General features: G+C 41.3%; 1 protein-coding gene across 1 annotated transcript in view; it reads left to right on the top strand.

Moving 5' to 3' along the window:
• Positions 1 to 25,023, top strand: part of COL22A1 (collagen type XXII alpha 1 chain) — a 219,428-nt gene that overhangs the window by 154,713 nt on the left and 39,692 nt on the right. The window contains exons 24-39 of the mRNA XM_075705826.1: positions 2,786 to 2,839; positions 3,217 to 3,270; positions 4,256 to 4,309; positions 5,845 to 5,898; positions 6,308 to 6,343; positions 9,615 to 9,677; positions 10,702 to 10,755; positions 11,806 to 11,847; positions 13,757 to 13,789; positions 16,276 to 16,329; positions 16,839 to 16,892; positions 18,046 to 18,099; positions 20,142 to 20,195; positions 21,784 to 21,837; positions 22,876 to 22,980; positions 23,579 to 23,623. Of these exons, the coding sequence (XP_075561941.1) occupies positions 2,786 to 2,839; positions 3,217 to 3,270; positions 4,256 to 4,309; positions 5,845 to 5,898; positions 6,308 to 6,343; positions 9,615 to 9,677; positions 10,702 to 10,755; positions 11,806 to 11,847; positions 13,757 to 13,789; positions 16,276 to 16,329; positions 16,839 to 16,892; positions 18,046 to 18,099; positions 20,142 to 20,195; positions 21,784 to 21,837; positions 22,876 to 22,980; positions 23,579 to 23,623 (864 nt within the window). The remainder of the gene's footprint in view (positions 1 to 2,785; positions 2,840 to 3,216; positions 3,271 to 4,255; positions 4,310 to 5,844; positions 5,899 to 6,307; positions 6,344 to 9,614; positions 9,678 to 10,701; positions 10,756 to 11,805; positions 11,848 to 13,756; positions 13,790 to 16,275; positions 16,330 to 16,838; positions 16,893 to 18,045; positions 18,100 to 20,141; positions 20,196 to 21,783; positions 21,838 to 22,875; positions 22,981 to 23,578; positions 23,624 to 25,023) is intronic.

The following is a 25,023-nucleotide window of genomic DNA, read 5'->3' as shown; positions in this document are numbered from 1 at the left end:
AAATTTCATGTGATCGTGCCATTTTATTTCTCTGTGTCCCAGTCACTTGCTGTAGCCCAGGCTGCAGAAAGCAAGAAATCCAGTAGGACAGTAGATGTACTGGTGTACACAGTCAGCTGGAGCAGGCCACCAGTATCCCATGCATCTCCCAGGGATACTGGTGGTCATTATATAAAACTGTTCTTTCTGCATCCATCTCAGAGAGGCTTTTATCAGAAGAGCTTTCCATTAACGGGTGTAACGTTTGTTGATGCAACATGTGGTGAAGCTACATGAGTAAACCAGTCTTGGGCATGATGTCCCGGATGATTGCTCTTATGGCGAGCAATGAAACAGAATTATTAGTGGCAATTTAGGGTAAGGATCGGTGTGCTTCCATTTAAAGACTTAGGGTTGCATAAGGTTATTATGGTCCAGAATGTAGAAAGTTTAAGAGAATAATTAGAAATTGTCTTGGATAGTGAGAATAGCAAGAGTTATAAGGAGAAATAGTTGGGATGAGGAGGATGTCGCACCTCATGTTTCAGGGATCAAGCTGGTTGCTGACAGATGCTTGAGTGACACTTTGCTTTTAGGTCAGATTGACCCATCTGTACTGTGTGGGGTAACCTGCATCATGCTTGGGGATGCTTGGGCTGAGGCTTGGTCCTGGCTGGGGTTTTTAACCTCTTGATAGAAGCTCCATGTAGGGTCTTGGAGAATATGTGTTTGATGGTGGGAGGTGGTTCAGTTATTGGCAGAGAGAGAGCAAAATTAGGCTATTAGGGAGGAACCAATGGAATTGGCAAGGAAAATATGCAAAGGTAAATTTTGCACTTTCTTTCTTGCACTTAGGCATAGTCCACTCTGCCGCTGAATCAGTTTGTTGTTGTTTTTCTAAGTACCTTTGCCTTCTTTCCCAGCACTGCATGCACTCTTCACAGAAGCCCCTTCTTGGAGCCCATATCTTCTGCAGGGTGTCTCAGCAATACCATCCTTGTAGAGGTGGAGTAGGGCCAAGCAGAACTTCCAGGTCCCTGGCCTCTGAGGTCACTCCATCCAGTTGTGTCTGCAGCAGGGTATTTTCTTTTGTGCTGGGCTAATTTGTACGTTGATTCTTTTCTTTGAATGGCAAAGCCTTTTTTAAGTGATGGATGGTCTCAACCAGGTATCTACTGATGGCACTGGTCTATTGCAGGACCATTCTGCAATAGCAGCTAAACCAACGTCCCCAGAAGCTGATGCAGGGCTCCCTAGGAATTATGTCAGCAGCATCAGTGCATCTCAAGGCACATTTTTCTAGGTATTTTTTAGTTGTGCTCACATTTAAGGCACTCTGCAAATGCTAATGTTGTTAGTGAGATGACTCCATGTCTGTTCTGAGTTGCAATGAAAGCAGATCATGGGAGCCAAGTGCATCTGCAGGTCCCTTTTTTGGTCGCTTTGCCCCATCTATTGGTGAGAGGCTGTCTTCTCTTCTGGCTCGATTTTACACCAGTATACTAAAAAGACTGCTTATCTGCTACCTTCCCTGTCAAACCATGCCACAAATAACTCCTTGTCCTCACTTTTTTACACCATTTTCTTCTCTTCAGCTACATTCTTTCCTTTAATGTGAAATGCTAATACTGACTCATAATACCTTAATCACAAAAGCTGTGCTTTGTGATATTGAATGGTGACACAGGTCTAGCTGAGGAATTGCTGACTGGCCATTTTCTGTCTTGTATCAGTTGCTCAGTTTCAATTCTTTACATAGGGTTTGGGTACGGGGGTGGTGTTTGTTGGTTTGTTTTTTTTTAAATACAAACACACCAGAACTCCCCCTGTGCTGAAAACTGAAAATTAATAAAATCATCATGTTAGAAAGACAGAAAGAAACAGCCAGGGTAAAATTTCAGCTCAGTCATATATCCATTTCTCACATCCATCCTCATGTTGTTTGCTTAGGTCCTGATCCAAAAAATACATGAACACATGCTTCATTCTGAGCACAGGAGAAATCCTATCTTGTCTACAGTGGAAGCTGGAAGTAACAAACACCTGTGCATCTCAGGCAACCTGTTAAGATCTGTCAAGTATGGACACAAGTTTCTCAGCTAGGAAGCCAAATTTAACAATTTGCTCAATACACAACAACAAATCCCTCTGAAAATTGGATGGCTATTGAGAGAATATTTTCCTTAAAAGAAACAGCTGGTGCAGGAAAGACTGTTAGGACATTTCCAGTTGAATGTGTGCATTGAAGTATGAGTTTGTGGGGACCTTCTACTATCAACAAAGTTAGTGCAGAGCACTAAAATGGTGGTGCATTTGTTTTAAAACACCTGATCCACTACATTCTTTCTGCATACTCTTGGATTCATATCCCCCAAAAAAGCCCAAACCACAAGCCTGTTCCATTAATTAGTTACTTTAGAGATCTTTTTGCAGAGGTAAATTGTTCACTTTGAAACAACAATTGATCAAGATTAAATTAGGCTGGATGCTACACGTGATTCTACTTTGTGTTGTACGTTACCATTGATGGCCTTGAACTCCTCCATCTCTTGTAGTGGAGTGGAGGATGGAGCTTACCTTGCAGCACTAGTAATTAGCGGCTTAAGCAGGAGATCCTGTTCTGCTCATGAGCATGGTTCCCTTGGAGCTCCGTTTGGCCTCTTGTATTTTTTTGGTAGAAATTAACGAAATAAAGCTCAGTGCTTTTGCCTGTTTTGAATAGGGCCCTGACTGCACAGGGAATGTCCTGAGGCTTTCAGCCACTATTAGAGGTTTTGATAAAGTGGTTTTCCTTCCTCTCTTACAGGGACCTCCAGGGCCCCCAGGCATTGCTGGACCCCCTGGACTACCGGGAACACCAGTAAGAAAACAAGTTTGGGGTTTTTTTTTTGTTTATATCAAGGAGAAGAAGAAACAGCTGGGGAGAATTTTAGGCCATGGGTTTCTGTAGGAACTGAGTCAGGGCCTCTGGTAATGTGTGTTTTTCTCTTATATTTTCTCACTGAAAAGCCCCAGCTGATCCTAGAGGACAGCTTCTCTGTGCCAAGCATTGAAAGCAAGTCGGTGCTGCCTGGGGATAAGTCAATGTCTACAGGACTCCCCACGGCAGAGACCTGACTGCCATGGAAGGAAAAATTGCATTTAAATTGAAAGCAGCAACCTCCAGTGACGTTGCTGCAAAGGACAGAAATACCGATTTTTTTTTTTTTTCTTTTTTCTTCTGATCTAATTTTTCAGGGACTGGCAGGAGAGATTGGAGCTTCTGGTAAAACTGGACCACCGGGACCCGCTGTAAGTGTTGAGGAACTGCTTCCCTTTGCCTCCATGCTCTTCATGACTTCAGATACTTTAATACTCAAGTATTTGCCTCCTTTCCTGCAGTTTGTCTGCATGCAAGGTTTTAATGTGGGCTCCAACACTGTGGCCTTTAATGCAGACCTTAGCTTTTGGTGCTTTTTTGAACACGAATTTTACCAGTCACAGCTCCGCTATTCCTACACACTGGGACCACGATGTTTTCTTTCTATGATACCTTTCAAAAGTCATTTTGCATTTGGCAAGATATTGTTCTTCCAAACCTGGAGTTCCCTGAATTAGGCCAAAGAACTGAAATTAAAATCTCAGATTTAGCAGAGCATAGCAATTTCTGTTGGCTGTTAAGTCAAGAAAGGTGAATTATGAAGTATTAAGCAGTGTCACCTACAGCCTGCAGTGTTTGGGGATTGACTGACACTCAGAAAGGGGATAAAACTTTTTCTCATCATTTTAAATGCGTTACAGGAAGTAATTTTAATTCTTATCTTGCTGAACAATTCTGCCACTGTGTGCTGTATAATTTAACTTTAGGAGTCTATGTATTGTATAAGAAAGTACCAATATTTGAAAGGAGAAATAGACTTTAAATCATATTTATAGCTACAGATAATAGAGACTTCTAGAGAACGATAAGTAAAAAAGTAATTTTTAAAGCTATTGAAGAATCCGCAGTGCCTGAAAGCACTACACTGTTGTTTCTCTGTAACAACACTGACATCCAGTGGTCATGCACCAAAACTGGGATACTGGAAAAAGGGCAGAGCAGGTAAGTGCATTGTGAGAACTTTTGTATATTTTGAGTTACAGTAGGGAAAAAGTCAGAACAAAATGCAGGAGGTTTTTCTTGTTTTCTTGAATTTAGGTCAGTGGCAAGAGGGACAAACTGAGTGTGCTTATGTTGAGCTTGCTGTTAATGATTTAAAGAGCAGGCGCTTACAGCTTATGATTTTCTCTTGTTTAGGGGTTGCCTGGTAAAGATGGATTCAATGGGCTTCCTGGGCTTCCAGGTCAAAAGGCAAGTGACACCACTTAATACACTGGTATTAAGATACTAACCTGAGCAGCTTATGTTGGTGAGCTAGCAAGCGTAAGCAGGAAAGGGGGCACATCTCCAGAGCCAACCACCACCTCACCAGTCCCACATCACTGAGCCACCAGTGAAGCTCCAAGGCCAAGTTGGCTGGTGTGATTGCACTGTACTGAGCTGCTAGGAAGATGGAGCTGGTTGTAAATACAGCAGGGATGAGAGATCCTCTTCCAGTCTTCAACTACTGCATCCTATTTGGCAAACACAGCTGAGCATTGCAAACAGAGAAGCTTCTACTGTCACTCAGGAAAGCCAGTGACACTGGCAAGTCAAGGCATGTGTCCAAGGCACAAAGAAGAAGAACAAAGATGTATGGCAGGCTCCAAAGATGTTCCTTTTTTTCCTCCCTAAAGGGCTGGAAAGAAGAGATGCCATCCCCCTAAGGCTTCTGTAGGTCTGTATGGCAGAAAGATGGTTCTTCATTATCTTCTACTTCTTATGCCCCATTTGAAAGCTTCTACAAATGACAGATTGGGAAAAGTTGTCTCCTCTGCTGTCTCTGCAGTGGGAGAAGGAAGATAGGAGTCTCAGAGGTAGGAGACACACTGGTTGACTTGCCATCACTATGTAAGTAGGTGTCAAAGAAATGTGACATAGTTTGACTATGAAGATGATTCTATGATGATTCTATGATGATGATTCTATGATGACTATGAAGGCCAAGCTAGGCTTTGAGGATGACGGCACTATATTGGAATAAGGACAACAGCTCTTAACCATCTACCACCTTGGATTGCATTGGCAGCGGTCTTCTTGCCTCTGATACTTGAGCATTATGACCCCTACTTGTTCCAGTAACACACTACATTTATACTTGCCTCTCTCAACTGAGTGCACTGGGTGCTCAAGCCCAGGTCTAGCAGAGTCCCCAGTTCCCATTTATTGATGAATAAAAGTGAGGAATTTGGAGCCTATAACAAATTTCTGAGGCTAAATAAACTTTGGATTTTACCCACAGCCCTGTGTAGTACCTGCTGCCCTTCACAGCTATGTAGCTCGTTTCAGCTCTTAATCCAGTGCAGTCTCTGCTCTCCATGCTGACATAACCTGCACTGAAAGATCAGTTTCAAAGTATTTACCTAAGAGGCCCAGTGGCCAAGGTCCCAATCCCACAATTATTTATTGTTCTTAACAGAAATAATGTAGATTTTCTAACCACATATTGTTTGAAGAAATTGAATTGAGGTTTTGTTTTTCAGGTGACATAAATGGACATCTTTAACGTAACAGTGGTTGACTTTGTGTTATTCCAGAAATATTCCAGTAGGGTGTTCGGTGCTGGAGATGTGATTGCGAACAGCACTAGAATAGAAAAACATTCCAGGAAACATATTCTCACATGGCTCCACTTACATCCTCAGGCTGATACTGAGGATATGAGACAAAATATTCCTCGCCGTTGCCTGCAAACATTGCTGCACTACCAGAGGAGTTTGTGTATTAACTTCTTGTGTTCCCTTCAGGGAGAACAAGGGGAAAAGGGTGAGGAAGGCTTTCCTGGAAAAGCTGGCCCTATGGTAAGGAATTTTTATTCACAGTTTGCTGTAGCCATTGTGTCAATCAAGGTGTGATTTTAGAAGGTCTTATACTGAAGTCAGGAGAGTAAGATTCCTCTAAAGTTGCAGATATAAGAGGATGAACAGATGCAGTTCATTGCCTTTCAGAGTTCATGGTGTTCCAAAATGCCAAACCCTGTTTGATGCACTTCTCTCAAGTCTACATGTGTAGGGAGATCTGACCTGGCCCTTGCATTGGCTCCCTGTGGTTTGGGTTCCCAAGCCATCAAGAAAGCAATTTCAGTGCCTTATGGGAAGTAGGTGGAACAACACGGGCCAGGACAATAGGGGACGCACTTTACTAGTGAGAAAGTGTCTTACAAAAGGGTCAGGTCCTTGCAATGTTAAAGTTTTGCTTTTGTTTTTCCAGGGTGAACCAGGGAGCCGTGGCAAACGTGGTGAGCAGGTGAGCAGGAAAAATAGTCTTAGCAGCAAGGTCTACCTGTCAGAGTGATATAAAGTGACCAGATGCAATAACAAAGCCATTTGCCAATAACAAGATCTGTGCATATCATTTGCATCTGCGATTGAAGATGCAACAGATAAGTGGATGAGACTCATGGTTGGACAGAGTAATGCAAAAATTCCAGATGAAAAATATGCTAAATCCAACTTTTGATTGTATCCTGGAAAATTCAATCATCTTGTTCCTGGTGGATGGGGAAGAAAAGGAAGGTAGAGTGGCTTAAAAGTGTTTGTTTTCCTTCACACCTCACCTCATGTTAACGCAGGCTGCTGGTTCTAGAAGATGAGGAACTTGTTTGTAACTATGTGATGCAAGGGGTGATGCTTTCATTTCTAAGTTGTAAATGCTTGCTAGGAAATAACCCCAGATGACTGTTAGATGTTACACCGTTATCTTAGTCTTTTTGTATTGGGATTTGGGTTTCAGCAGACAACTGCTGAACTCGGTGAAGAACGAGGGAAATGTCCTGCAATTTCCTAAAGCACACAGCTGTCTAGAGGAGTCAGGACCACTAACCACAGATGTTAACGTTGTCATCTGCATGCCAACTTTTCAACTGTAGTATGAAAATCTGTAGAAAGAGAAATCTGTATGAGAGAGTCTTCTATCTTTGGCATACATCTTAGGATTTTGGGGTACAGAGTATATGCCAGCAATGGAAGAGTCTCAGAGCCTCAGTCTTCTCTTACTCCTACCAGTCTCAGTCCAATCTACTGCTATAGATTAAATGGGAGAATGGTCTTGACCTCTGCTCCCATGCTGTCTTGTGCAATAACGCAGAACACGCACTACAAACTGGACTTAGAGGGAGTAAGGGAAGAAGCTGTCCATGAGGAGTCTCATATAGGAGCTTTCCATAAGCCGTGGCAGTCTCTCCATGACCATTAAATTTTAGGAATTGCTGACTATTTTTCCTATTTGTCAGGGTGCTGTGGTCAGACTCCCTGCTGCTATCTTCCCCTTGAAGGAATAAGGTTTCGAGTCTGAGGTACAAAGTGAGGTTTGTTGGGATAAGGCACTTATTGAGTGGATAACAATTACACCATCCTGCAAGTGGGGACTATTCTATTTCTATTCTAAAATTCCTTGTAATCTGCCTGATAGGTATGACTCAGTTCCCAGGAAAGTATGCTTACCTGCTGTCCCAAGTAAGGGGAAAGCACCATGGCGTGGGCCAGCCATTCCTCAGGAGCGCTTGCATCAGGCTCTCAGGGAGCGGTTTCTATACCCTTTCTTGGTGGTTCCCGTGGTCACTGTCCAGCGGTGTCATTTCACTGTTGCCAGGCAAAAAAACTGCTGGGCTTGCAGTTACCAGGCAAGCTCAGGCTCAGTGCAATGAAGGCGCGGACCCCCGACCAAAGCACTGCCACTTGGTTTTGGATCATCTCCCCACACAGGGCTGTTGTGAATTCTAATACCACCTTCCAAAACATTTGCCTCTCTCTCCACAGCGTGGTGTTCTCCACACATTTCATAAATATTCTCTTTTCTGCCACCTCAGTCATAAATTAAAATATTGAATAGTGCAGACCCTTAGAGGACTTCACCTCATATATCCTCTGAATTTGACGGGAAACAGCTAATAACAGGTGTGTGAATGTAGTTTCTTCAGTCAGTTGTACACCATCCTCCAGAGATCCTTCTTCTACACTACATTTCTGTAGTTTGCTAATGAGAACGTCATGTTGGCCTGTGTCAGATGTCTTACTAATGTCAAGATACATCATACAAATGCTTCCTTCTTGTCTGCTTAGTTATTGTGTCAAGGGAGGGAACTGGATGGGTTTGATATGATTAGTTTTTAACAAATCCACATTGGCTGTTTTGTATTATCTTTCTGTCCTTGTGCTCACACAAACTCATAGACGTTTTGCTTCAGTACCTTTCCAGAGGCCAAAGTTACACCACATGTTTTTATTTTTCCTCCAAATTCTCCTTTTTTCTTTAATGTTAGGCCCTCTGTTTGTCCTCATGATCTCTCAGATCTCATCATCAGCCAGGATCCTGCAGTGGCTTTCATAAAGCACCACTCCCTCTGTCACCACATGTCACTGTCTTCAGAATTCCCCAAACATCACCCTGATGTCCCTAGTCATACTCAGTCACCACAGCATCTTGTTCCTCACCTGATTTCTTCTGCAGACTCCTTGAACCCATATCATGATAATGTTTCAACTTTTCCCATGCTTCAGAGATAATATCTGTAAAGCAGGGATCACCTTTTCTTCGTTCAGTATTCATACAGCACTTAGTGCATTTGGGTCCTGTCTATGATTGAGATCTTTTGTGATATTGCACTACAAATGCAGACAGCAGAATAATTATAAATAGGAAACCACATGGTTATTTACAGATGACAAACTGGGTCAACCTGTAGCTAAATTTTAGAATACTTGATATATTTAGAACAAATCACATGACACAGAGATCGTAATTACTCCAATAGAAAGTGTTATAAAGCAGAAACTCAAACGTAAGGTTCAAACAGAAAGAAATCCAAATGTGCACTAGTGCATCCAGAAAATTCTAGATCTGTTCATTAGGCAACATCTATACCATTCAGATTAATACAGTGCAGATTTTGCATTTCCAGACTATACCATATCATTAAAAATGAAAATAAAAGTTAGATTTCATTTTTTAAGCTGCTTTTATTTGCTTGCTTGATCCTGCTACAGAGCAGCATGAAGAAAACATGTCCTAAATTCCATGGTGTCAGTTAACAGTGTAACAGCAAAAAAAGAGAGGTCTTAGTTGCTGTTTTAAGTCAAGATTTTTCAAGAATAAGAAATCATTTGATAATCAAGCTAATCTCTCTCAGCAAACTGCATCTATAATACGCCCCACGAAAAAACTGGGGCAGGTTCTGGCCTACAGCATAGACCATGTATACCATAGTGTCACTAGGTATCAAGAAGAAAACATCTGCAGTCATTATGAGTTCTGAAAAAATCAGTCTAGTATCAGACATAAAAAGAGATAGACTGCTAAATCAAGGTTTCATCCTTCCCAGCCTAAGGTCACTGTGGCTAGATTAACCTACCCTGAGGAGAAGATGTGATGCATTTTTAACTGATGTGAGTGAGAAGAGTTTGGTCCACCATTCTGCCTTTTTGTTCTTAATTATATTTGAGAGTAACAGGGTTTATTAATAGAAGCTATGCCTCGTGCCTCTTCCTAGATATCACACAATTCTTTGTCTTACTTTCAGGGTGAAGCAGGTCTTCCTGGTCCTCGGGGTTTACCTGGACTGAGAGGAGAAAAAGGAGACCAGGTGAGTGACTTTGAACCACAGCTTGATTTTTTTGGGCCATTTGGTGCCAGGAGGTCTTATCTTGAGCATCCACAGGTGATGTTCTCTCTTAGTGCGATTGCTGTGGTGAGCAGCTGCTAAGCATCCAGCAGCTAACTAAAAGATTAACAACAACAACAAATCACAAATCCCCCTTGTCAATGAGCCCCAGAGAAGGCTCCAGATGGTCAGATCATTTTCTGATGGCCTAACTTCCATCCAAGTCCTGGTGTCTACTGCTTCTCCTGGCTAGCTCCAGACCTCCAGAGGCATTTACACACTGGGAAATAGTTTGATCAGGGGCCTGACAGTAAATTTAGCCATGTAAATGAGGCCTGTACTCCTGATAACTGACTGCATGCTTGAATGTATGCAAGAAGGATCTAAAATCAACTGAAGTCTTACTGTGCAGTTTGCTATATTGTATGTATTGTAGAGCACAGGATATAGAATATATTCTCTCTATACATAAAATCAGAGAAATGTATGTCAGATAGGTCCTATCTGAATACAGGATAAATACGTTTTGTGTATGCATTTTGAGGAGTATTCACATCATCCTTATTAAGCATCTCCCATTCAGATGACCAGGTTACCTGGGCAAAATAGAGAGGTAGGCACTAGTGAATGGATGATTCAGAAATCTTTACCATAAACAAAACTGGTAGTATGAATGTCTACTTCGGGTCTTAACTCCTGTTCTGGTGCCTCTCTTGTCCAACTAGAAAAAAATCTGGGTTTTATAACTGCATCAGGCAGTAGGACCTTCTACATGAAAGTTGATTTAGGATTGGTGCTTTCCTTTCCATGAACTTAGTTGCTATTCATTGGCTTTTGAAAATAGTGTGGATTTTATGAAGCCATCTCCAAAATGTTATGTTTTTAATTGCTTGAGCTACATCTTGGAGGACAGGTAAGATCAACTGAAAGTGTAAAATATTCTAGTGGGACAGATGCAGTCAAATCAAAACATGCATATTTCCTGCTTTCTTTTCTCTGCTTTTAGGGAGAAAAAGGAAAAGATGGTCTCCCAGGATTGAAAGGTGAAAGAGGAGAAAAGGTGAGTCATGAAATGAGCATGTTCCTCCTTAGACAAGAGAGGAAAAGAGGCAAGGGCACAGAGACAAGTGACAGAGGAGAATATCTGAGGAAGATTAGGAGTCTGTTAGCTGAGCCTTACCGAGAAACAGCAGAGAAAGCTGCGTGTGGGACAGTGACAAATATATGCAAGGAATAGTAAGCAGTTGATGAAATCTAAGGACAGATTCTTTAATTCAAGGAAACTCTTTGTTTTAAAATTGTCTGATAGAAATGAACCTGGAATTAAATTCTAAAGAACTTTTCTGTGCCTGCCTGTGATGTGCTAGAACAATAATTTAAGGAATGGTCTGGGTTTCTGCCATCACAGTACTATTAATTTTAGTGAAAATGAGAGAAGTAGACAAAGGTGATGTCCACCAAAATTTACATTCAACCACTGTGAACATGAAGGTGAAGATGTAGCACTGACCTTGCAGATGCCTATGGTCATATAGTGAGAAATTTGCCCTCATTATAGTGGCAATAGCCATCAGGAAGCGGGTACTACTTTGTTCTTCTTCCTAGGATACATCAGCCCTCAGTTTTCCAATGACATTCACCATCTATAGAGGGTGAGAACTGGATTTAGAAACTTATATTTTTGATGAAAAACAGAGGATTTTTTTTTCGATCCACAAAGTTCAGCTAAAACATGTTTTTCAATCAAGAGTTTTCATCAACTTTAACTTAAAATGCAAATTAAACTCTGTATCACTCCTACACTGGATGGGGTAACATTAGAAATTCATTGACCTGACAAGTCACATCACTGATAAAGTCATAAAGTGATAAAGACAACAAAGTGAGAATCCTGTATGCAACAAAGCAAGGACAGCAGAAATTCTGGCCAGAGCAATGGGGTAAATTCCACCCATCTGAGAAGTGCTATGGGATTTTCAGTGTCGCTGACCTGACAGGTTGTCACTGAGTTACTTTTCGTCTGGTAATGTTGCATCTGCTAGCTGATAAAATTGAGGGGGTTTTGGGGCATCTTTTTATATCCTTAGTTATATTTTTCTCCTCTCTCTAGGGTGACATGGGTTCCCCTGGACCACCAGGCTTACCTGGAACAGTAAGTAAGATTCTGTTCTCTGCTGTAAAAATATTTAAGGCTTTATCACACTTCCTCCACACAAATTCCTCAGAAACAAAGCTTTTCAAGATCCCTAGTTCTCTGCAGAAACTTTAGGACCCATTAACTCTGAGATTATCTCCCTTTGTTTCAGAGAAGCAATATCAAGGTGCATTTGGCCTTTTTACTTTTGGGGCAGGTTGTGTCCTCCTCTGCCTCCTTGCAAACAGCATTTTTGTATGCCCTTGCCTTGTGGTAGCACTTCAATTGAACTCGTGATTTGTTTAGCAGTTGTGGGAGCTGTCCGAAGAAGGTCATGGCTGAAAACAGGGAGTTTGTTCTTACAGATTTTCCAGGGTGAGCTAGACTTTTCCAACTGAGACCTCAGGATAAGACTGGCTCTGAACAGATATCGGTGAACAACCCCAAGAATTGTCTTCTTGGGGAACAATTCACCTCTCTCCAGGAAGAGCAGAGGGTTCCACTTCTCATTGACATGAACTTATGGGGTGAAGCATTCATCTTCAGTGATGCTGCAGCCTCCCAGAGCCTCCGTCACATACAGTGCCATGCTGTGCTGTGTGCCCAGAAAGACCCTCTCATGCCAGAGTTCATTGTGGGTTCAGCACTGGATCCAACACGCAAACCAGTCATACCTGATTGCATGTACCCTTTCTGCTAATAAAAGAAAAAGACCAAGAAAACATCAATTTATTGTTTTAAAAATGAGCCTGCAAAATTACTTCTGGGACCATGAGCAAAATTACAACAAAATTCACTACAGGCAATTAAACCAGCATCCACTGAATGTAAATACATAAACCTCACAGTTCCCTCCAGCAAAATCTGAGTAAGAACTTGGAGTAAGCACTAGGAACAAGCCTATCATTGCCACAGGAGAGCTGGTTCCAGCCACAGATCCTCCAAAAATGGCAGCTATCCACTTTTCAGCTTTGCTCACCACCACTGGTTAGTTACAGCTGCCACAGTCAAATTATGGAGAGAATTTTAATCAGTCTGTTGGCTTACAGACTTTAAAGTGCTTATAGACCTTCATACAGCAATGAAGGAGGTATTATAATTTATTCCCTGCCATTAGTTGGGCCTCTTCATTCTGTGCCAAAGGGTACTTTATGGTATCATGTAGGAAGACCCCATGTCTATCACACAAGAATGATCCAGTCACAACACCAAGGATAAATCTGTATTAGTCAAGGCAGAGAAGGCAGCTTACACAGTACAACACGGCTAAATGTAGAGAAGATATGCCCAACTGCTCAAGCTTCCTGTATTTGTTGGGAGAAATTATTTCTATTTCAGCTGTAAAAGTAGGTGATGATTTTGACATATCCTTGTTTCATCAAGGATTAAATTTTTCTTCCTAATTTTATCACTTGATAAAAGATACTGCCTTTCTCTACAAAGTTTTTTGTGTGGTTTTATGATCCTTTTTTGTGTGGTTAGTCCTTCAGGATGACTGTGTAATCCTAAGACAGCTATGTTGAGGTGCATATGTCTTGTACGTGGTCCAAAGCAGAGAAAGAACACACCAAGCTCAGCCATGGAGTTAGGAAATTTAATAATACTAAAGATGGTTCCAGGTGGAAAAGTGAGCTGGAGATTGCTAACAGTAAACTTGCTAGCAATGTTAAAGATTGTTTGGTTTTTCAAAGCAGTGGGACATACAGGACATTTTTGAGTTTATGTTCATATTTCAAATACTCGAGGAAATGTCTGATATTTGTGGGCTGTTTTCCAAACAGCCAGATGTTACAATGAGTTGCTCATTTATAAACTTACTGATGGATATACGGAATGTGTAATCTGTAATGACAAGGAGAATACATAAGTTTTTGCATTTCAAGGAAAATAAGCAATGCTTCTTTTTACACTCCGGTTTCTCTTCCAGACAGCCTTCTTCACCCCACACCCTAGGATTCCTGTAAGTAACATCTCTAATAAACATGGCCTCTGGCTTATTACCTCTTGTATCTGATAGACACACAACACCTTACTATTTCCCATGTTATTTAAATGCTTTCAGTAAAGAGCCCAGCTCGAGAATGGTTCTGGGCAACTTCACCATTGTAACCAGCCACGATGAGAAGCCCACGGCTGTCCTGCTAACAGCAGCATCCAAGCCAGCTGTGGCTGGGACACAGCTGTATGCTGTCCCCACCTCTTAAATGAAGAGTGCTTACAGCACATAGTGGGAAATATCTGACATTATATAGGTTCACACCATTGGTATGTGAATAAGCTTGTTAAGGATCAGGAGGCTTTACAGCATGTATTAATGGCAGACGTAGGCTGTAAGAGTGCTATTAGAAAATAAAGTGCATTTAGACCAGTGAGTTAAAATCATTAAATATTTCTTGGTGACAGGGTGTGTGAGAGCCACAGTGGGGGTCAGGTATGATTGCTGGGAAGAGGCAAGTGCAGTAAAACAGGAGATGACTCCTCACTTTGCCTTCTCTCCCCCACTGCAGCTGGGCACAGCTGAGCCCCTCCTGTGTTTTCTCTCCTTTAAGTGGCACAGAAATGACTAACGCGTTAATTGAGACTACAGGAGGACACTGCCGAGAGCAGGTCAAGACAGCTGTAAGCACTGATCTGGCTCAGGTTGGTAGCAGCTGTTAGCTGTCACCACATCATTCCTGTTCATTGAGCTGTAGGGAAGAAATGGGTGGCAGTGGATTAAGTCCTGCTGCTGGGGGCAGAGGTCTCCACAGTGTGCAGCACTATCAGACAGTGTTAACAGTCTCAGCAGATAGTCGTGGGTTCGGCAAATTTGGAAGGACTCGCAAGCAGACTTGCTGGCAGGTTGGGTTAAGAAATGCTGCTTCTACCCATGTTTGTGGCTGTGCAAGGACATTAGACTGGAATTTTGCTAACATGCAAGTCAAGTATCAAGGAAAAAGTGGGAGAAAGGAGAATATTAAAAAAGCTTCCTCCCTTTACCTGTTGAGTTACTTTTTCCCTTTGCAGTCTTGTTTTCCCTGGTAAAATGTGCCCTTATTCCCTGCCTACAAATGTATTACGGTATGCCTGTGCTTTTTTGCTCTGCTCTCTCAAAAGGGTTTCAGAGCTTGAAATGTCATTATGCAAAAAAACTTCCAGGCACAACCATACAGGTTCGTTCCACAGGACCCTGTGCTTGCACTTTAGGTGGTCCCATTACCTTTCTGAAGGCCACTAGATGGCATAAGGGACTACCTGATTAAAAGTTGATACAATGGGGTGCTACTTGTAGAGTAAAATTCCTCCTATTATTTATCACAGATGACAATATTTATTCATAATGCATAATAAATACAGACATAAGTAATGTTTATGCAGTTACATTTATTTTGTCTGCTAAAGAATCATTTGCAAATGGACTTTGAATTCCCAGGTGTTGCAGAAATGATTGGCAAATAGCTGGTGTGAATAAAATTCAAGATGATTTGTCTTGGGCTTTGCATTTTGACTGATCACTATTCCTTGCGTGTGTGTAGCTTAAATCACTCATGTTCTTACTCTTCCTTGATTGCATAATTGAAACACCTTGTATGATAAATAATGAATAAGTAATGATTGCTGTTGCCTGAATACATATGTTCATATAAATATACAAATGTGAGTATTCACGTAGTGCCTGGTTTATTCCAGCTAGTTCCATAATTGTGTGCTGTTCCTTTTCAATTTATAAAAAGCAGAAATATGGACTTATTGACTATTGTTCTAGAGCTCAGAACAAAGCTGCTGAACTGTCTGAAAGCATCTTCAATTTCCTGTAAGGAGGAAGAAAAGGAATAAATTAATCCTATTAGTCAATGATGGTGGTGCATGAAATAATGTACTGACATTGCAGAAGGGAGGGGAAGTTGCATGGACGTATGGAGATGTTAACAGAACTAGAGGTCAAGAAAAGCTGTCTAATGCACATCTCTGGAAGTGCACAAGATGAGACCCTGAACACCCCATACCTGTAAGGCAGAATAGGGAACTGTCTGTATGTGGGATAATTTCCCCAGCTGTAGGATGCTATTAGGTCTGTGGTCCTACAGAGAGCCAGTGCAGTGGCACTGACACTTTGCTCTTGGTCATATCATCTGGCCTTTTAATGCATTGGAGATGAACTGATCAAATTTTGGAATGGTAGAGTCTTTAACTACTATTCTCTATGAGGGAAAACTGTTCTCTTTTTAAATTGAACATTTTTGCAATTACTATCATAACAGTCCAAGAAGTCTAGACAAAGATCTCCAAATCTTAGTATGTGATATCATCATTTTGATTCATTGACCTCAAAGTCCTTTAAGGAAGCTACTCTATATTAGAAATTGATATCTGACTGAAAGAGCCCTCTTACAAAACAGGACTAGTGTGATGTACATCCATGGAAATAGCTTTTATTTCTCTCTTCATCTTATTGTTTTATATCAGGGTGAGCCTGGACCAAAAGGGGAGAAAGGAGATCAAGGAACAAGCGGAGAACCTGTAAGCACAGCCAAGTGTTTCTTCAGTTTATTTTGAACTTTAGCAGGGAGAGGACATAAGAGCTGCCTGTTTTGGAGAGGCGGGGGACACGACATGCTCCTTCCATAGCTGGAATGCTTCTCTCATCAGAAATAGCCACAGTGGTGCTTGGCTTTGTACTGACTGTAGAGGAAGCTACATGACTATATGAATTTAAGTACCTAATTTATAGCTCTGGGACTTTGTGGTGGAAAAGGGGACTGTGGGGTTTGCTCGACAGAGCTTGGCGGACAGTAAGGTTGTACAGGATTTATTAAGGGCTTTTGAAGTGATGTGGCCCAGCTAAATTCTGCATTTGGCTACTCCATTTGTATTCTGGACTGCTCTTGTTCTGGACAGAGCCCCCAGGAGAGACGAGTCCTGTACAGTCACAGCCTCTGTAAAAACCACCCTTTCTTCTCTCAGTGGGAGGAAGGAGAAGAAAGGAGCAGTTTGCTTCAGCTCCTTCACCTCTCACTCTGTTTTTGCAGGGATTACCTGGGGTCCCAGGTGAACAAGGTGTTCCAGGACCTGCAGGAGCACAGGTAAGAGGGCCCAGCCTTGAAGAAAATCTTTGACATGAACAGAGAGGGGTGCCTTCAAGGTCTATATCACTGAAAGTAATTCTTCCCCTATACACCAATGGCCCATTTCTCCTTCCTTATCATTGTAAGTTAAAGGACTTCTCTAGAAGTATTTTCTTATGCTAGACATCAGGAAAACATGATGAAAATCAAAGCAGAAACATGGCATCTTTGTAGCATGATCAGTATTGTCTGAGACACTCCTTCCAACTTCAGGATCCTTCAAGAGGGCTTCTTGTATTGATGCTACTGAACCACAGGTCTCACAGATAAGTTACTGCAGTACATTGGCAAAACATTGCAGAGCATTCAGATTCAACCTCAGCCCATTTGACCCTGAATGCACTATGGCTCATGTGAAATGGTTTTATAGTCTCAGCTATCGTCTGAAAATTTCTTGGTTCACGTATACTATTTCCAGGAATCATCTAGGTATGTTTTCATGTCAACATGGGAGGGTGTTCACTCTGCCATCAACTGTGCTGTGTCCAGGCCATATAGTCAGCTATTACTTGGGTATCAACAGCTTAACCAGGTTAACAGCAGTCTTAGCATTATGAAAAAAACCAGTAATTCCATGCAACTTTTAACTAACATCTGCTAAATGGAGGACTGTTCAGTGAGTAGACTGTGCCCTGCCAAAATCTTTAATAAAGGGCTATGTGGTATGTAGGGCTGGGACAAACCCTCTGAACTACGTATTTTGACCATTTCTAAATGGCTGTTGTTTGTATTTGAGAACTGCAGGCAAAACTTCCTCTGTGCAGGGAGACCTTCAGAGTTGAGCTGGAAATGAAGTAGCTTGTAAGCCTGAGGATAGGAAGGAATTTCACCCAAATGAATGCCTGCAAGTTTCAGCATCCTGTGCTGAGAAACAGCCTCTGAGCTGATCAGTCATTAGTAATTCTTCTTATGTCTCAGGGTTTTACTTTTATATTTCATTTTGTCACTGCACAGAGAACTGGGAGCCATTTCCTCAGCTGTTAAACTCCTCTGTGAATTGATTAATGAAAAACATCGTGTAGTGCACATTCAGGCATCTTGAAATCTTTTTCTCTGGCAGGCAGTCCTGTCCCATCTCTAATCAGCTGGTATCTCTCTTCTTTCTGCACAGGGCACAAAGGGGCAGAAAGGAGCCCAAGGTGAAGCCGGAGCCCCTGGAGAGACTGTGAGTAACTGCTTCCCTTGCAGCATTTTTCCCTGACAGTAACACACCTGAAGGGGCTCTGAAGTCAATGCCTTGCAGATTCACAGTCCCAGGCTGCTTGGGCACAGGGCTCATCCTAAGCTGCAGCTGGAAGACTTGCTGCTTGTGGGCAAACAGGCACAGCTGCACCAAACAGATCAATGCCCCAATCAGCCCAGCCCTAAGTTGTGCATCTTTTGTTGGCCAAGTCTCCCCCTCTCTAAGAAAATGCCCTCTTTTCTGGGTGAGGTGCCGGCAGAGCTTGTTACTGCACTGCGATATCAGCCAAGCCCAGGCAGCCAGCTGGTGCAGGGAGCTCACTTCTCATCAGCAGCCTGAATTAGTTTTTGATCACAGTTGGTTTTAGGCTTCTTAGTCAATTCTGCTTTCTTTAATGCAGTCTCATCACCAGAGGAATCATCACATACCACTTTTTGAGGCATGTGTTGTAGGGTGTGCTGCTATTGTCTGACTGTGTGCTGAAGAACAGCAAAGGATTCAAGTCCTGGTTTATTACTGTGAGAGTGTGTAAGCCCTTTGCAGCTGAATAAAAGGCCACATACTTTCTTTGCAAACAGAGAAAGAAGACTGAAGAACTATTTGAAATAACTATTGAGAGAGAGGACGGCCGTGTCTGGGAGAAGGAGGGAACAGAAAATCCAAATTAAGCATCCTAGAGCACTGAAATGTCTTCTTCCACCTTTGTGTTCATGGTTTTCATTCTTGGGCTTTTGCTTAGACGTTGTCTCTAGCAGTGCTTTGACCCTAAATTCTGAACTGCCTGTCCCCAGCTCTCTTTCACTGTTTGTTGAAGGACTCCTAAATCTTTTTGGAGAGGAAAAAAAAAAAAAAAAGGCAAAAAATGTCCCCCTTTCACCAAACCTATCCGTTGGGTTTATTTCTTTGTACAACCTAGTGGCTCGGAGGATATTAATGATATGGAAATGCAGACATATGCGGGCATCCTTTTTATTGCCATCTCTTCACAGACTGCCACTGCTCCAAATGTTTCTATTGGCTTGTAGACCAGTGACTGTAAATAACATAGAAATGAGGAAACCTTTAATTCTCTTTTAGTAAGCCAAAGACAACAGATAGACATTCACTTTGTGAAGAGCTGTGTTCTGGAAGATTGTCATCATCTCTTTGCATTTTCCTTCTGCAAGATATTACTGCCCAGCCCTCCCATTAGAAGGGGTTCTCTGTACCCTACTCTCAAGTCAGACAGATTATTTCAGTCTGCTGATGCAGATGTTTTTAGATAACCTGTCTGGTTTAGCCCTAAATGGATTAGGTATGCTAATAGAAATCCTTTTCCTTGCAAAGCTGTGATGACAGGTGAACCCTGGCCAGTGCAGGGTGCCAAGCAACTACAGAGGTAGCAACTTCAACCTGATATGGTCAGGTATAGAGGAAAATGTCTAAACATAGCCTGGTAACCCCAAACATACATCTCTGTGGGGACATAAGTCCCCAGATTTATGTCCTTTCATGGCCCCCATGCGTTTTTGGGGACACACATGGGCTTTCCCACCCTAAAAAGCTTTCACTTGCAGACAGAAATTACCTGCAATTCCGAACTATAACACTCTGAATGGTTTGAGCTGTTCAGCTATTTAGTGAAAATGAGTGTTTTCAGGTTTTGTTCCCCAGAGGAGAGAAAGGTAGAATTGTCAACAAAGCATATTTTGTCGACCTAGATTTTTATTTTAATGATAAATCAACATACCTTCCTCTGTTCTTTTGATGTTTCAGGCCCAGACTTTTCTTCCTGTATCTCAGCTAGATTTAGGATTTATTTTGATGGAGGGTAATTTTAAGCTCCCAAAGAGAGTCTTCATCCATTTTGTATTGTTTCATGCTTCTTTACACTACAAAGTGTTTCACAAAAATGCTTTTTTTTGCTTTGTGCTTGTACAACACCTTGTCTGACATGAGCTCCAATCTCACTTGGAACATTTTGTTCCTGTGGTGGTACAAGTTGTGAATTATATATGCACACACACTTCATTTTCTTAAAACAGGGTGTGACTGGACCCGCAGGGCCCCCAGGTCCAAGAGGTTTGCCAGGAAATGTGGTATGTATGCACCAGTGTATTTGTTTTCCCATCTGTGCCTGATTTCTTCATTTAATATCTTCAGTTTTCCCTTCCGCGGGCTTTACTATCAGGTTCAAAAGGCGTGTTTCATTACACTTTTTTTATGGTTGAATCGAAAGATCTGGAGGCACCTGGGAGTGGTGTATCTATGAAACATTCTTATATTCATTTGTAGCAAGAGGGAGGCATGGAGCTGCTTCACTCCTCACCAAATTGTCAAAAGCAATTTTTGCTGCCAGCTCTTCAGGAGAAAAGTTGCAATATTTATTGTCTCTGGTTTTGTTTCCTTTGCCTTATTTTTGTTTGTCCTTTCCTTTTGAAAACATAACTTTTTGATACAAAAATTGCATGGTAAACCCCCATTTTTATTATGAAAGCATGTAAGTATTTGATCCTACAATCAGAGCCTTGAAATCAATACAGTGTCCTTACTTCAGTAGATGTTCATCACCATTACTAAGTTGTGCATGATACAGCTTTTCATGTTTGCAAAAAAATCTTTGGACTAAGTCTACTCCCTGCTCCACCAGGAATTTTCTTTCTAGTGACTGGGGGTTCTCTGGGTTTACACCAGATTAAGTAAAAAACAGCAGTTAGACCCCATGTTATAATGTCTTCAGGCACAGTGGTTTAGCATGGAGGGCTCTTTAAGGCAGAGTTTATTACCTGGGCAATCCAAGAAATCTTAAATTGCCTTTCTACTAATTGTTAAGATACATTTGATTTAATTGTATTAACGTAGTGATTTAATTTCAAACTGAAAGATGATATAAGACATGAAGACCTTTTCCAATTTCATATTCCTTTAAGCAAACTTCTATATCAGTAATACCAATATATTACCTATAAAAGCTAATGTAGTTGGAAATGATCTTTACTGATGCAAAAAAGAAAATAATTATCACATCCATCCTGTGAGGAGGTCAATTCAAACTTACTGGTGCCAAGACACCATTTCACATCTTAAAATGGAGTAGCACACCATAATGCTAACTCATGTTTTGGTGAGTTAGGAAGTTACAGTATTTAATCTGGAGTTCTAAATCGTCTATATTTTGACAAGGAATCCTTTGAGATCTACCAAGACATGAAAAGGATTGAAAACTGAAACAGAGGGTAAAATGAACATAGCTATGTTTTCCAATGCATAGCTTTGGAGAGCAGTAACCTTAAAAAATTAATATTGTGAGACTTTTGGCTTCTCTGATACAGAGGTGATGATTGGGTGCTTGTTGGTAATGGATTTGGAACTGCTAAGGATTTCACAGAATGAAAAAAATAGTTATTGGTAGGAAGAGAATGCACAAATCTGGGATCAGCTCAATTTCTGCTTTTGCTGTTCAGCTCTTTTTTATATTGAACCTCCCCCCCCGCCCCAGCTTTAAACACTTGGCACACAGCTTTTCTGTGGTGTTCTCTGGATTACAGGTTGTCTGTACTGGGAACTGTAAAACTGATACTAATCCTTGAGATAGATTGTACTGAACCCACAGGTCTATCCATTTGGTTTAGGATCAAATAACACCTAAAAATAAAGTTTTAAGCTTTAAAGTTTTTTTCTCTCCAGGGTGTGCCTGGTGACCGTGGACTACCAGGAAAGGAGGGAGAAAAGGGTGAAAAGGTGAGTTTGTTCTTTCATGGATTTGTTTCTTTCCTTCTTGGGCATTTTAAGTAACCTGGGACAGAAGCAGTCTGAACTGGGAAATGATTTCATAGGTTTGTGGACGGTTAAGACACATGGGCTCATTAGATGTCATCTGACCTCCTCCATTAGACATGCTATAAGGCTTTACACTTTTTGGTAGTGTAGGTTAATGGTTGGACTGGATGATCTTAAAGGTCTTTTCCAACCTAGACGATTCTATGATTCTATGATTTCACCCTGTTGCAGCTTTATAATTTACCTAATAAAACCACTGAGATACAACTGGATACAGTGAGGTCACTGCTACACATTTATGTGATGATGATCTTCTACTGTCCTCACTGCCTGATGAGATTGGGCATTTGGTGTTTTAAATACCTCATGTTCACCGCTGTAAATCCAAAGCTGGAAGAAAAACTGGCTTTCATGGTTAGGAAACAGATTTCTGCTTTCCTGATAAGCTGTTGTAACTGGACCATTAGTTCAGCTTTCCAGTGCACCCTCGCTGGCCTTCTGCCTGCCTTGCCTGTTATGTCCCATCTCATAGCTTGGCAATGAGCTCTCTGAGGTCAGGGGTCTGTAATTTTGCTCATATGTTGCACAGTGCCCAGCATGCTGGAGTCCGGATCTTTGTTTGCTGGAGTAGGAATGGTTAATCAGAAACATGGCCCCATGTATGCATATATATATGGGGGGGGGGGGGGGGTGTGTTCAGTCAAATAATCTTCCAGATTACTGAGATCTACCTCAGGGTGATGTGTGGACCAAGGGCGCTCTCATATAGCTGATTCCCAAAACATTTTGAAGTCTCTTTTTACTTTCCTTAAAGAAAATTACAAATGCCTTGAGATTACTGAAGGAAAAGGCTTCCTGTAAAAGAGGATTTCCTATGATACCGAGAGAAATTCAGATGAGAAGGCTAGAAAAAACACATCTTTCAGTCCCAAAGAAAGACCTGAGACAGGAATGGTCTTTGGTATGCTACTAGGAGTTTTGCTGGATTGTCTTCTACAGGGTGATCCTGGAAAAGAAGGAAAAGTGGGTTTACCTGGTCCTGCTGGTGAGCCAGGGCCTGCTGGAGAGCCAGGTTTGCCTGGTAAGGGTAAAGATGGAGAACAGGTAAGTACTGCTGGTATGCTCTGCAGTTGAGCAGTTCTATGTGAGATAGACACATGGTTGGACTGGATGATCTTAAAGGTCTTTTCCAACCTAAACGATTCTATGATTCTATGATTCTAGACGAGCATGACTTCTGCAGGAGAACGGTGGATTTTTGGCAGAGTTAGGCTGCGTTGTCACAAGTGCTCGCAGGCTATCTACTGAAGACATGAAAGTCCTGGTTGTGCAAAATGCTGCAGATCATAGTGCTGCATCTAAAAATGCAGAGAGAACTGAAGCTGTATTTCTGAACATTAAACTCCTTTCAGTGTGCCGTGGTGGCCATTGAAAATGGAGACCTCCACAAGGAGTAACTATAGTCCTTGTGACCAGCTCAGAATCGCTTAGCTTGATGGAAGTTCTCTAAAATCATTTAATTCTAGCCAAATTAGCAGATTATTTAATTTGCTTACATGTTATCAGTAAAATATTGCCAGGACATTGTGAGGCAAAGAGGGGGGTGGTGGGTGGGGATGCTTGCTGCCTTGACTGTGTCAAAGTCCAGGCTCATGTTTGGCTGTATGGTGACTGTTTTCTGGTTTTGGATCTGTCACTTTAGGGGCAAAGAGGCCCACCAGGCTTGCCAGGACCCTTTGGACATAAGGTGAGCATAGGCTTTATTGTTCATTGTGGACTACTTCTCTCCATCACTGGAACCAGAGAAAAAGTTATGGTGAAAACATGGTCTGTTTTTCACTGGCATATAGAGTTTGTGAAACTTTCGCTCAAAAATGGACTTCTAGCCTTTTAGGAGGTTGTTTCTTATTCTAATATGGGTGTAGATGTAAATATTGAGATATGAATTAGCTGTGCTCACTTTCCATGTTTAAAATTTCTTCCAACATTATGTGAATTCAACATGGACTAAGGACTAAATACCGCACACTTTTTCAGGGAAACTGTGACTGGAGACCTTTAATCCATTCAGCAGAGACATTTCATAGCTAAAGGATGACCTACTCTTGAGATGGTTTGTCAGCCCCTCAAAGAGCACTCCTCCATAGCACTCATTTCCTTCACCTCTCTCAAGGAGTATGTGAATTATTTTCCAATGGGACCAGATAGTCCTGGTTAGCCCTCCTATATTGTAGTTAAGGCAAAGAGTAGCGAGTTAAGTTAATGACACTAATTTAAGCTGAAAATAGTACACAGCAAATAAAGAAAGGAATAAAACAGCAAAAACCTTTGCTTCTGGGAGCATCTGGATTGTGCTTGATTGAATCTTCAATCAAATATGTCAGAAAATCTCCTCTTTGAAATGACTGTGTCCTGATCTGGATTGGAATAAGAATAGGATGTTGAAATTGATTCTGTAAATGATATAAGTAGGAATACAGCAGTATGAGACTAGATCCATCTAGGTCCCATATTTTTGAAATAACGAAACTGCTATGAAATGTTTTCTTTCGGTTTTGCTGCATTGTGTATAAATGCATTGTAGCCTGTTGTATATATCTTTGACAGTTCAGAACACACACACAATAATAGACTAAGAATTAATATAAAAGTGAGAAAAAAAACACTAAAAGAAATCTCATGAAATATTCTATTCAATATCAACACAAGATGGTAAGAATCTTAATTGTGCATGGGAAATACTATTGAAATTTTTGTATTGAAATTATGTTATTGAATAAAATAACAGATAAAGGCTCTGCCAGAGTGTTTGAACTAATCAGAATACATTTTCTCTCACTGTCCTTGCAGTATTTTTTTCTTTGTAATATAAGATTAGTTTAAGACGAAAAAAAGAAAGGGAAAAAAATTAGGACATATTGCAGACTGAATTTTGGGTGGGCAGAATCCACAGGTAACAATTTTTCTGTCATGCTTCTACATAGCTGGAAATAGTGTATTAATAAATAATATAAATAAGATTCCTTGTTATAAGTCTACTGCCAATGTGAGACTGAATTTCATAACGGCAATATAATCCGTAAAAATCTTATTTGATTTCTCCCTATAACAAGAGAGCCGAAGTTAAATTTAAGCATTGCAGCTGAA

Source organism: Pelecanus crispus, chromosome 2, assembly GCF_030463565.1.
Source record: "Pelecanus crispus isolate bPelCri1 chromosome 2, bPelCri1.pri, whole genome shotgun sequence".
NCBI lineage: Eukaryota > Metazoa > Chordata > Aves > Pelecaniformes > Pelecanidae > Pelecanus > Pelecanus crispus.
This window is presented reverse-complemented; position numbering and strand designations above follow the sequence as displayed.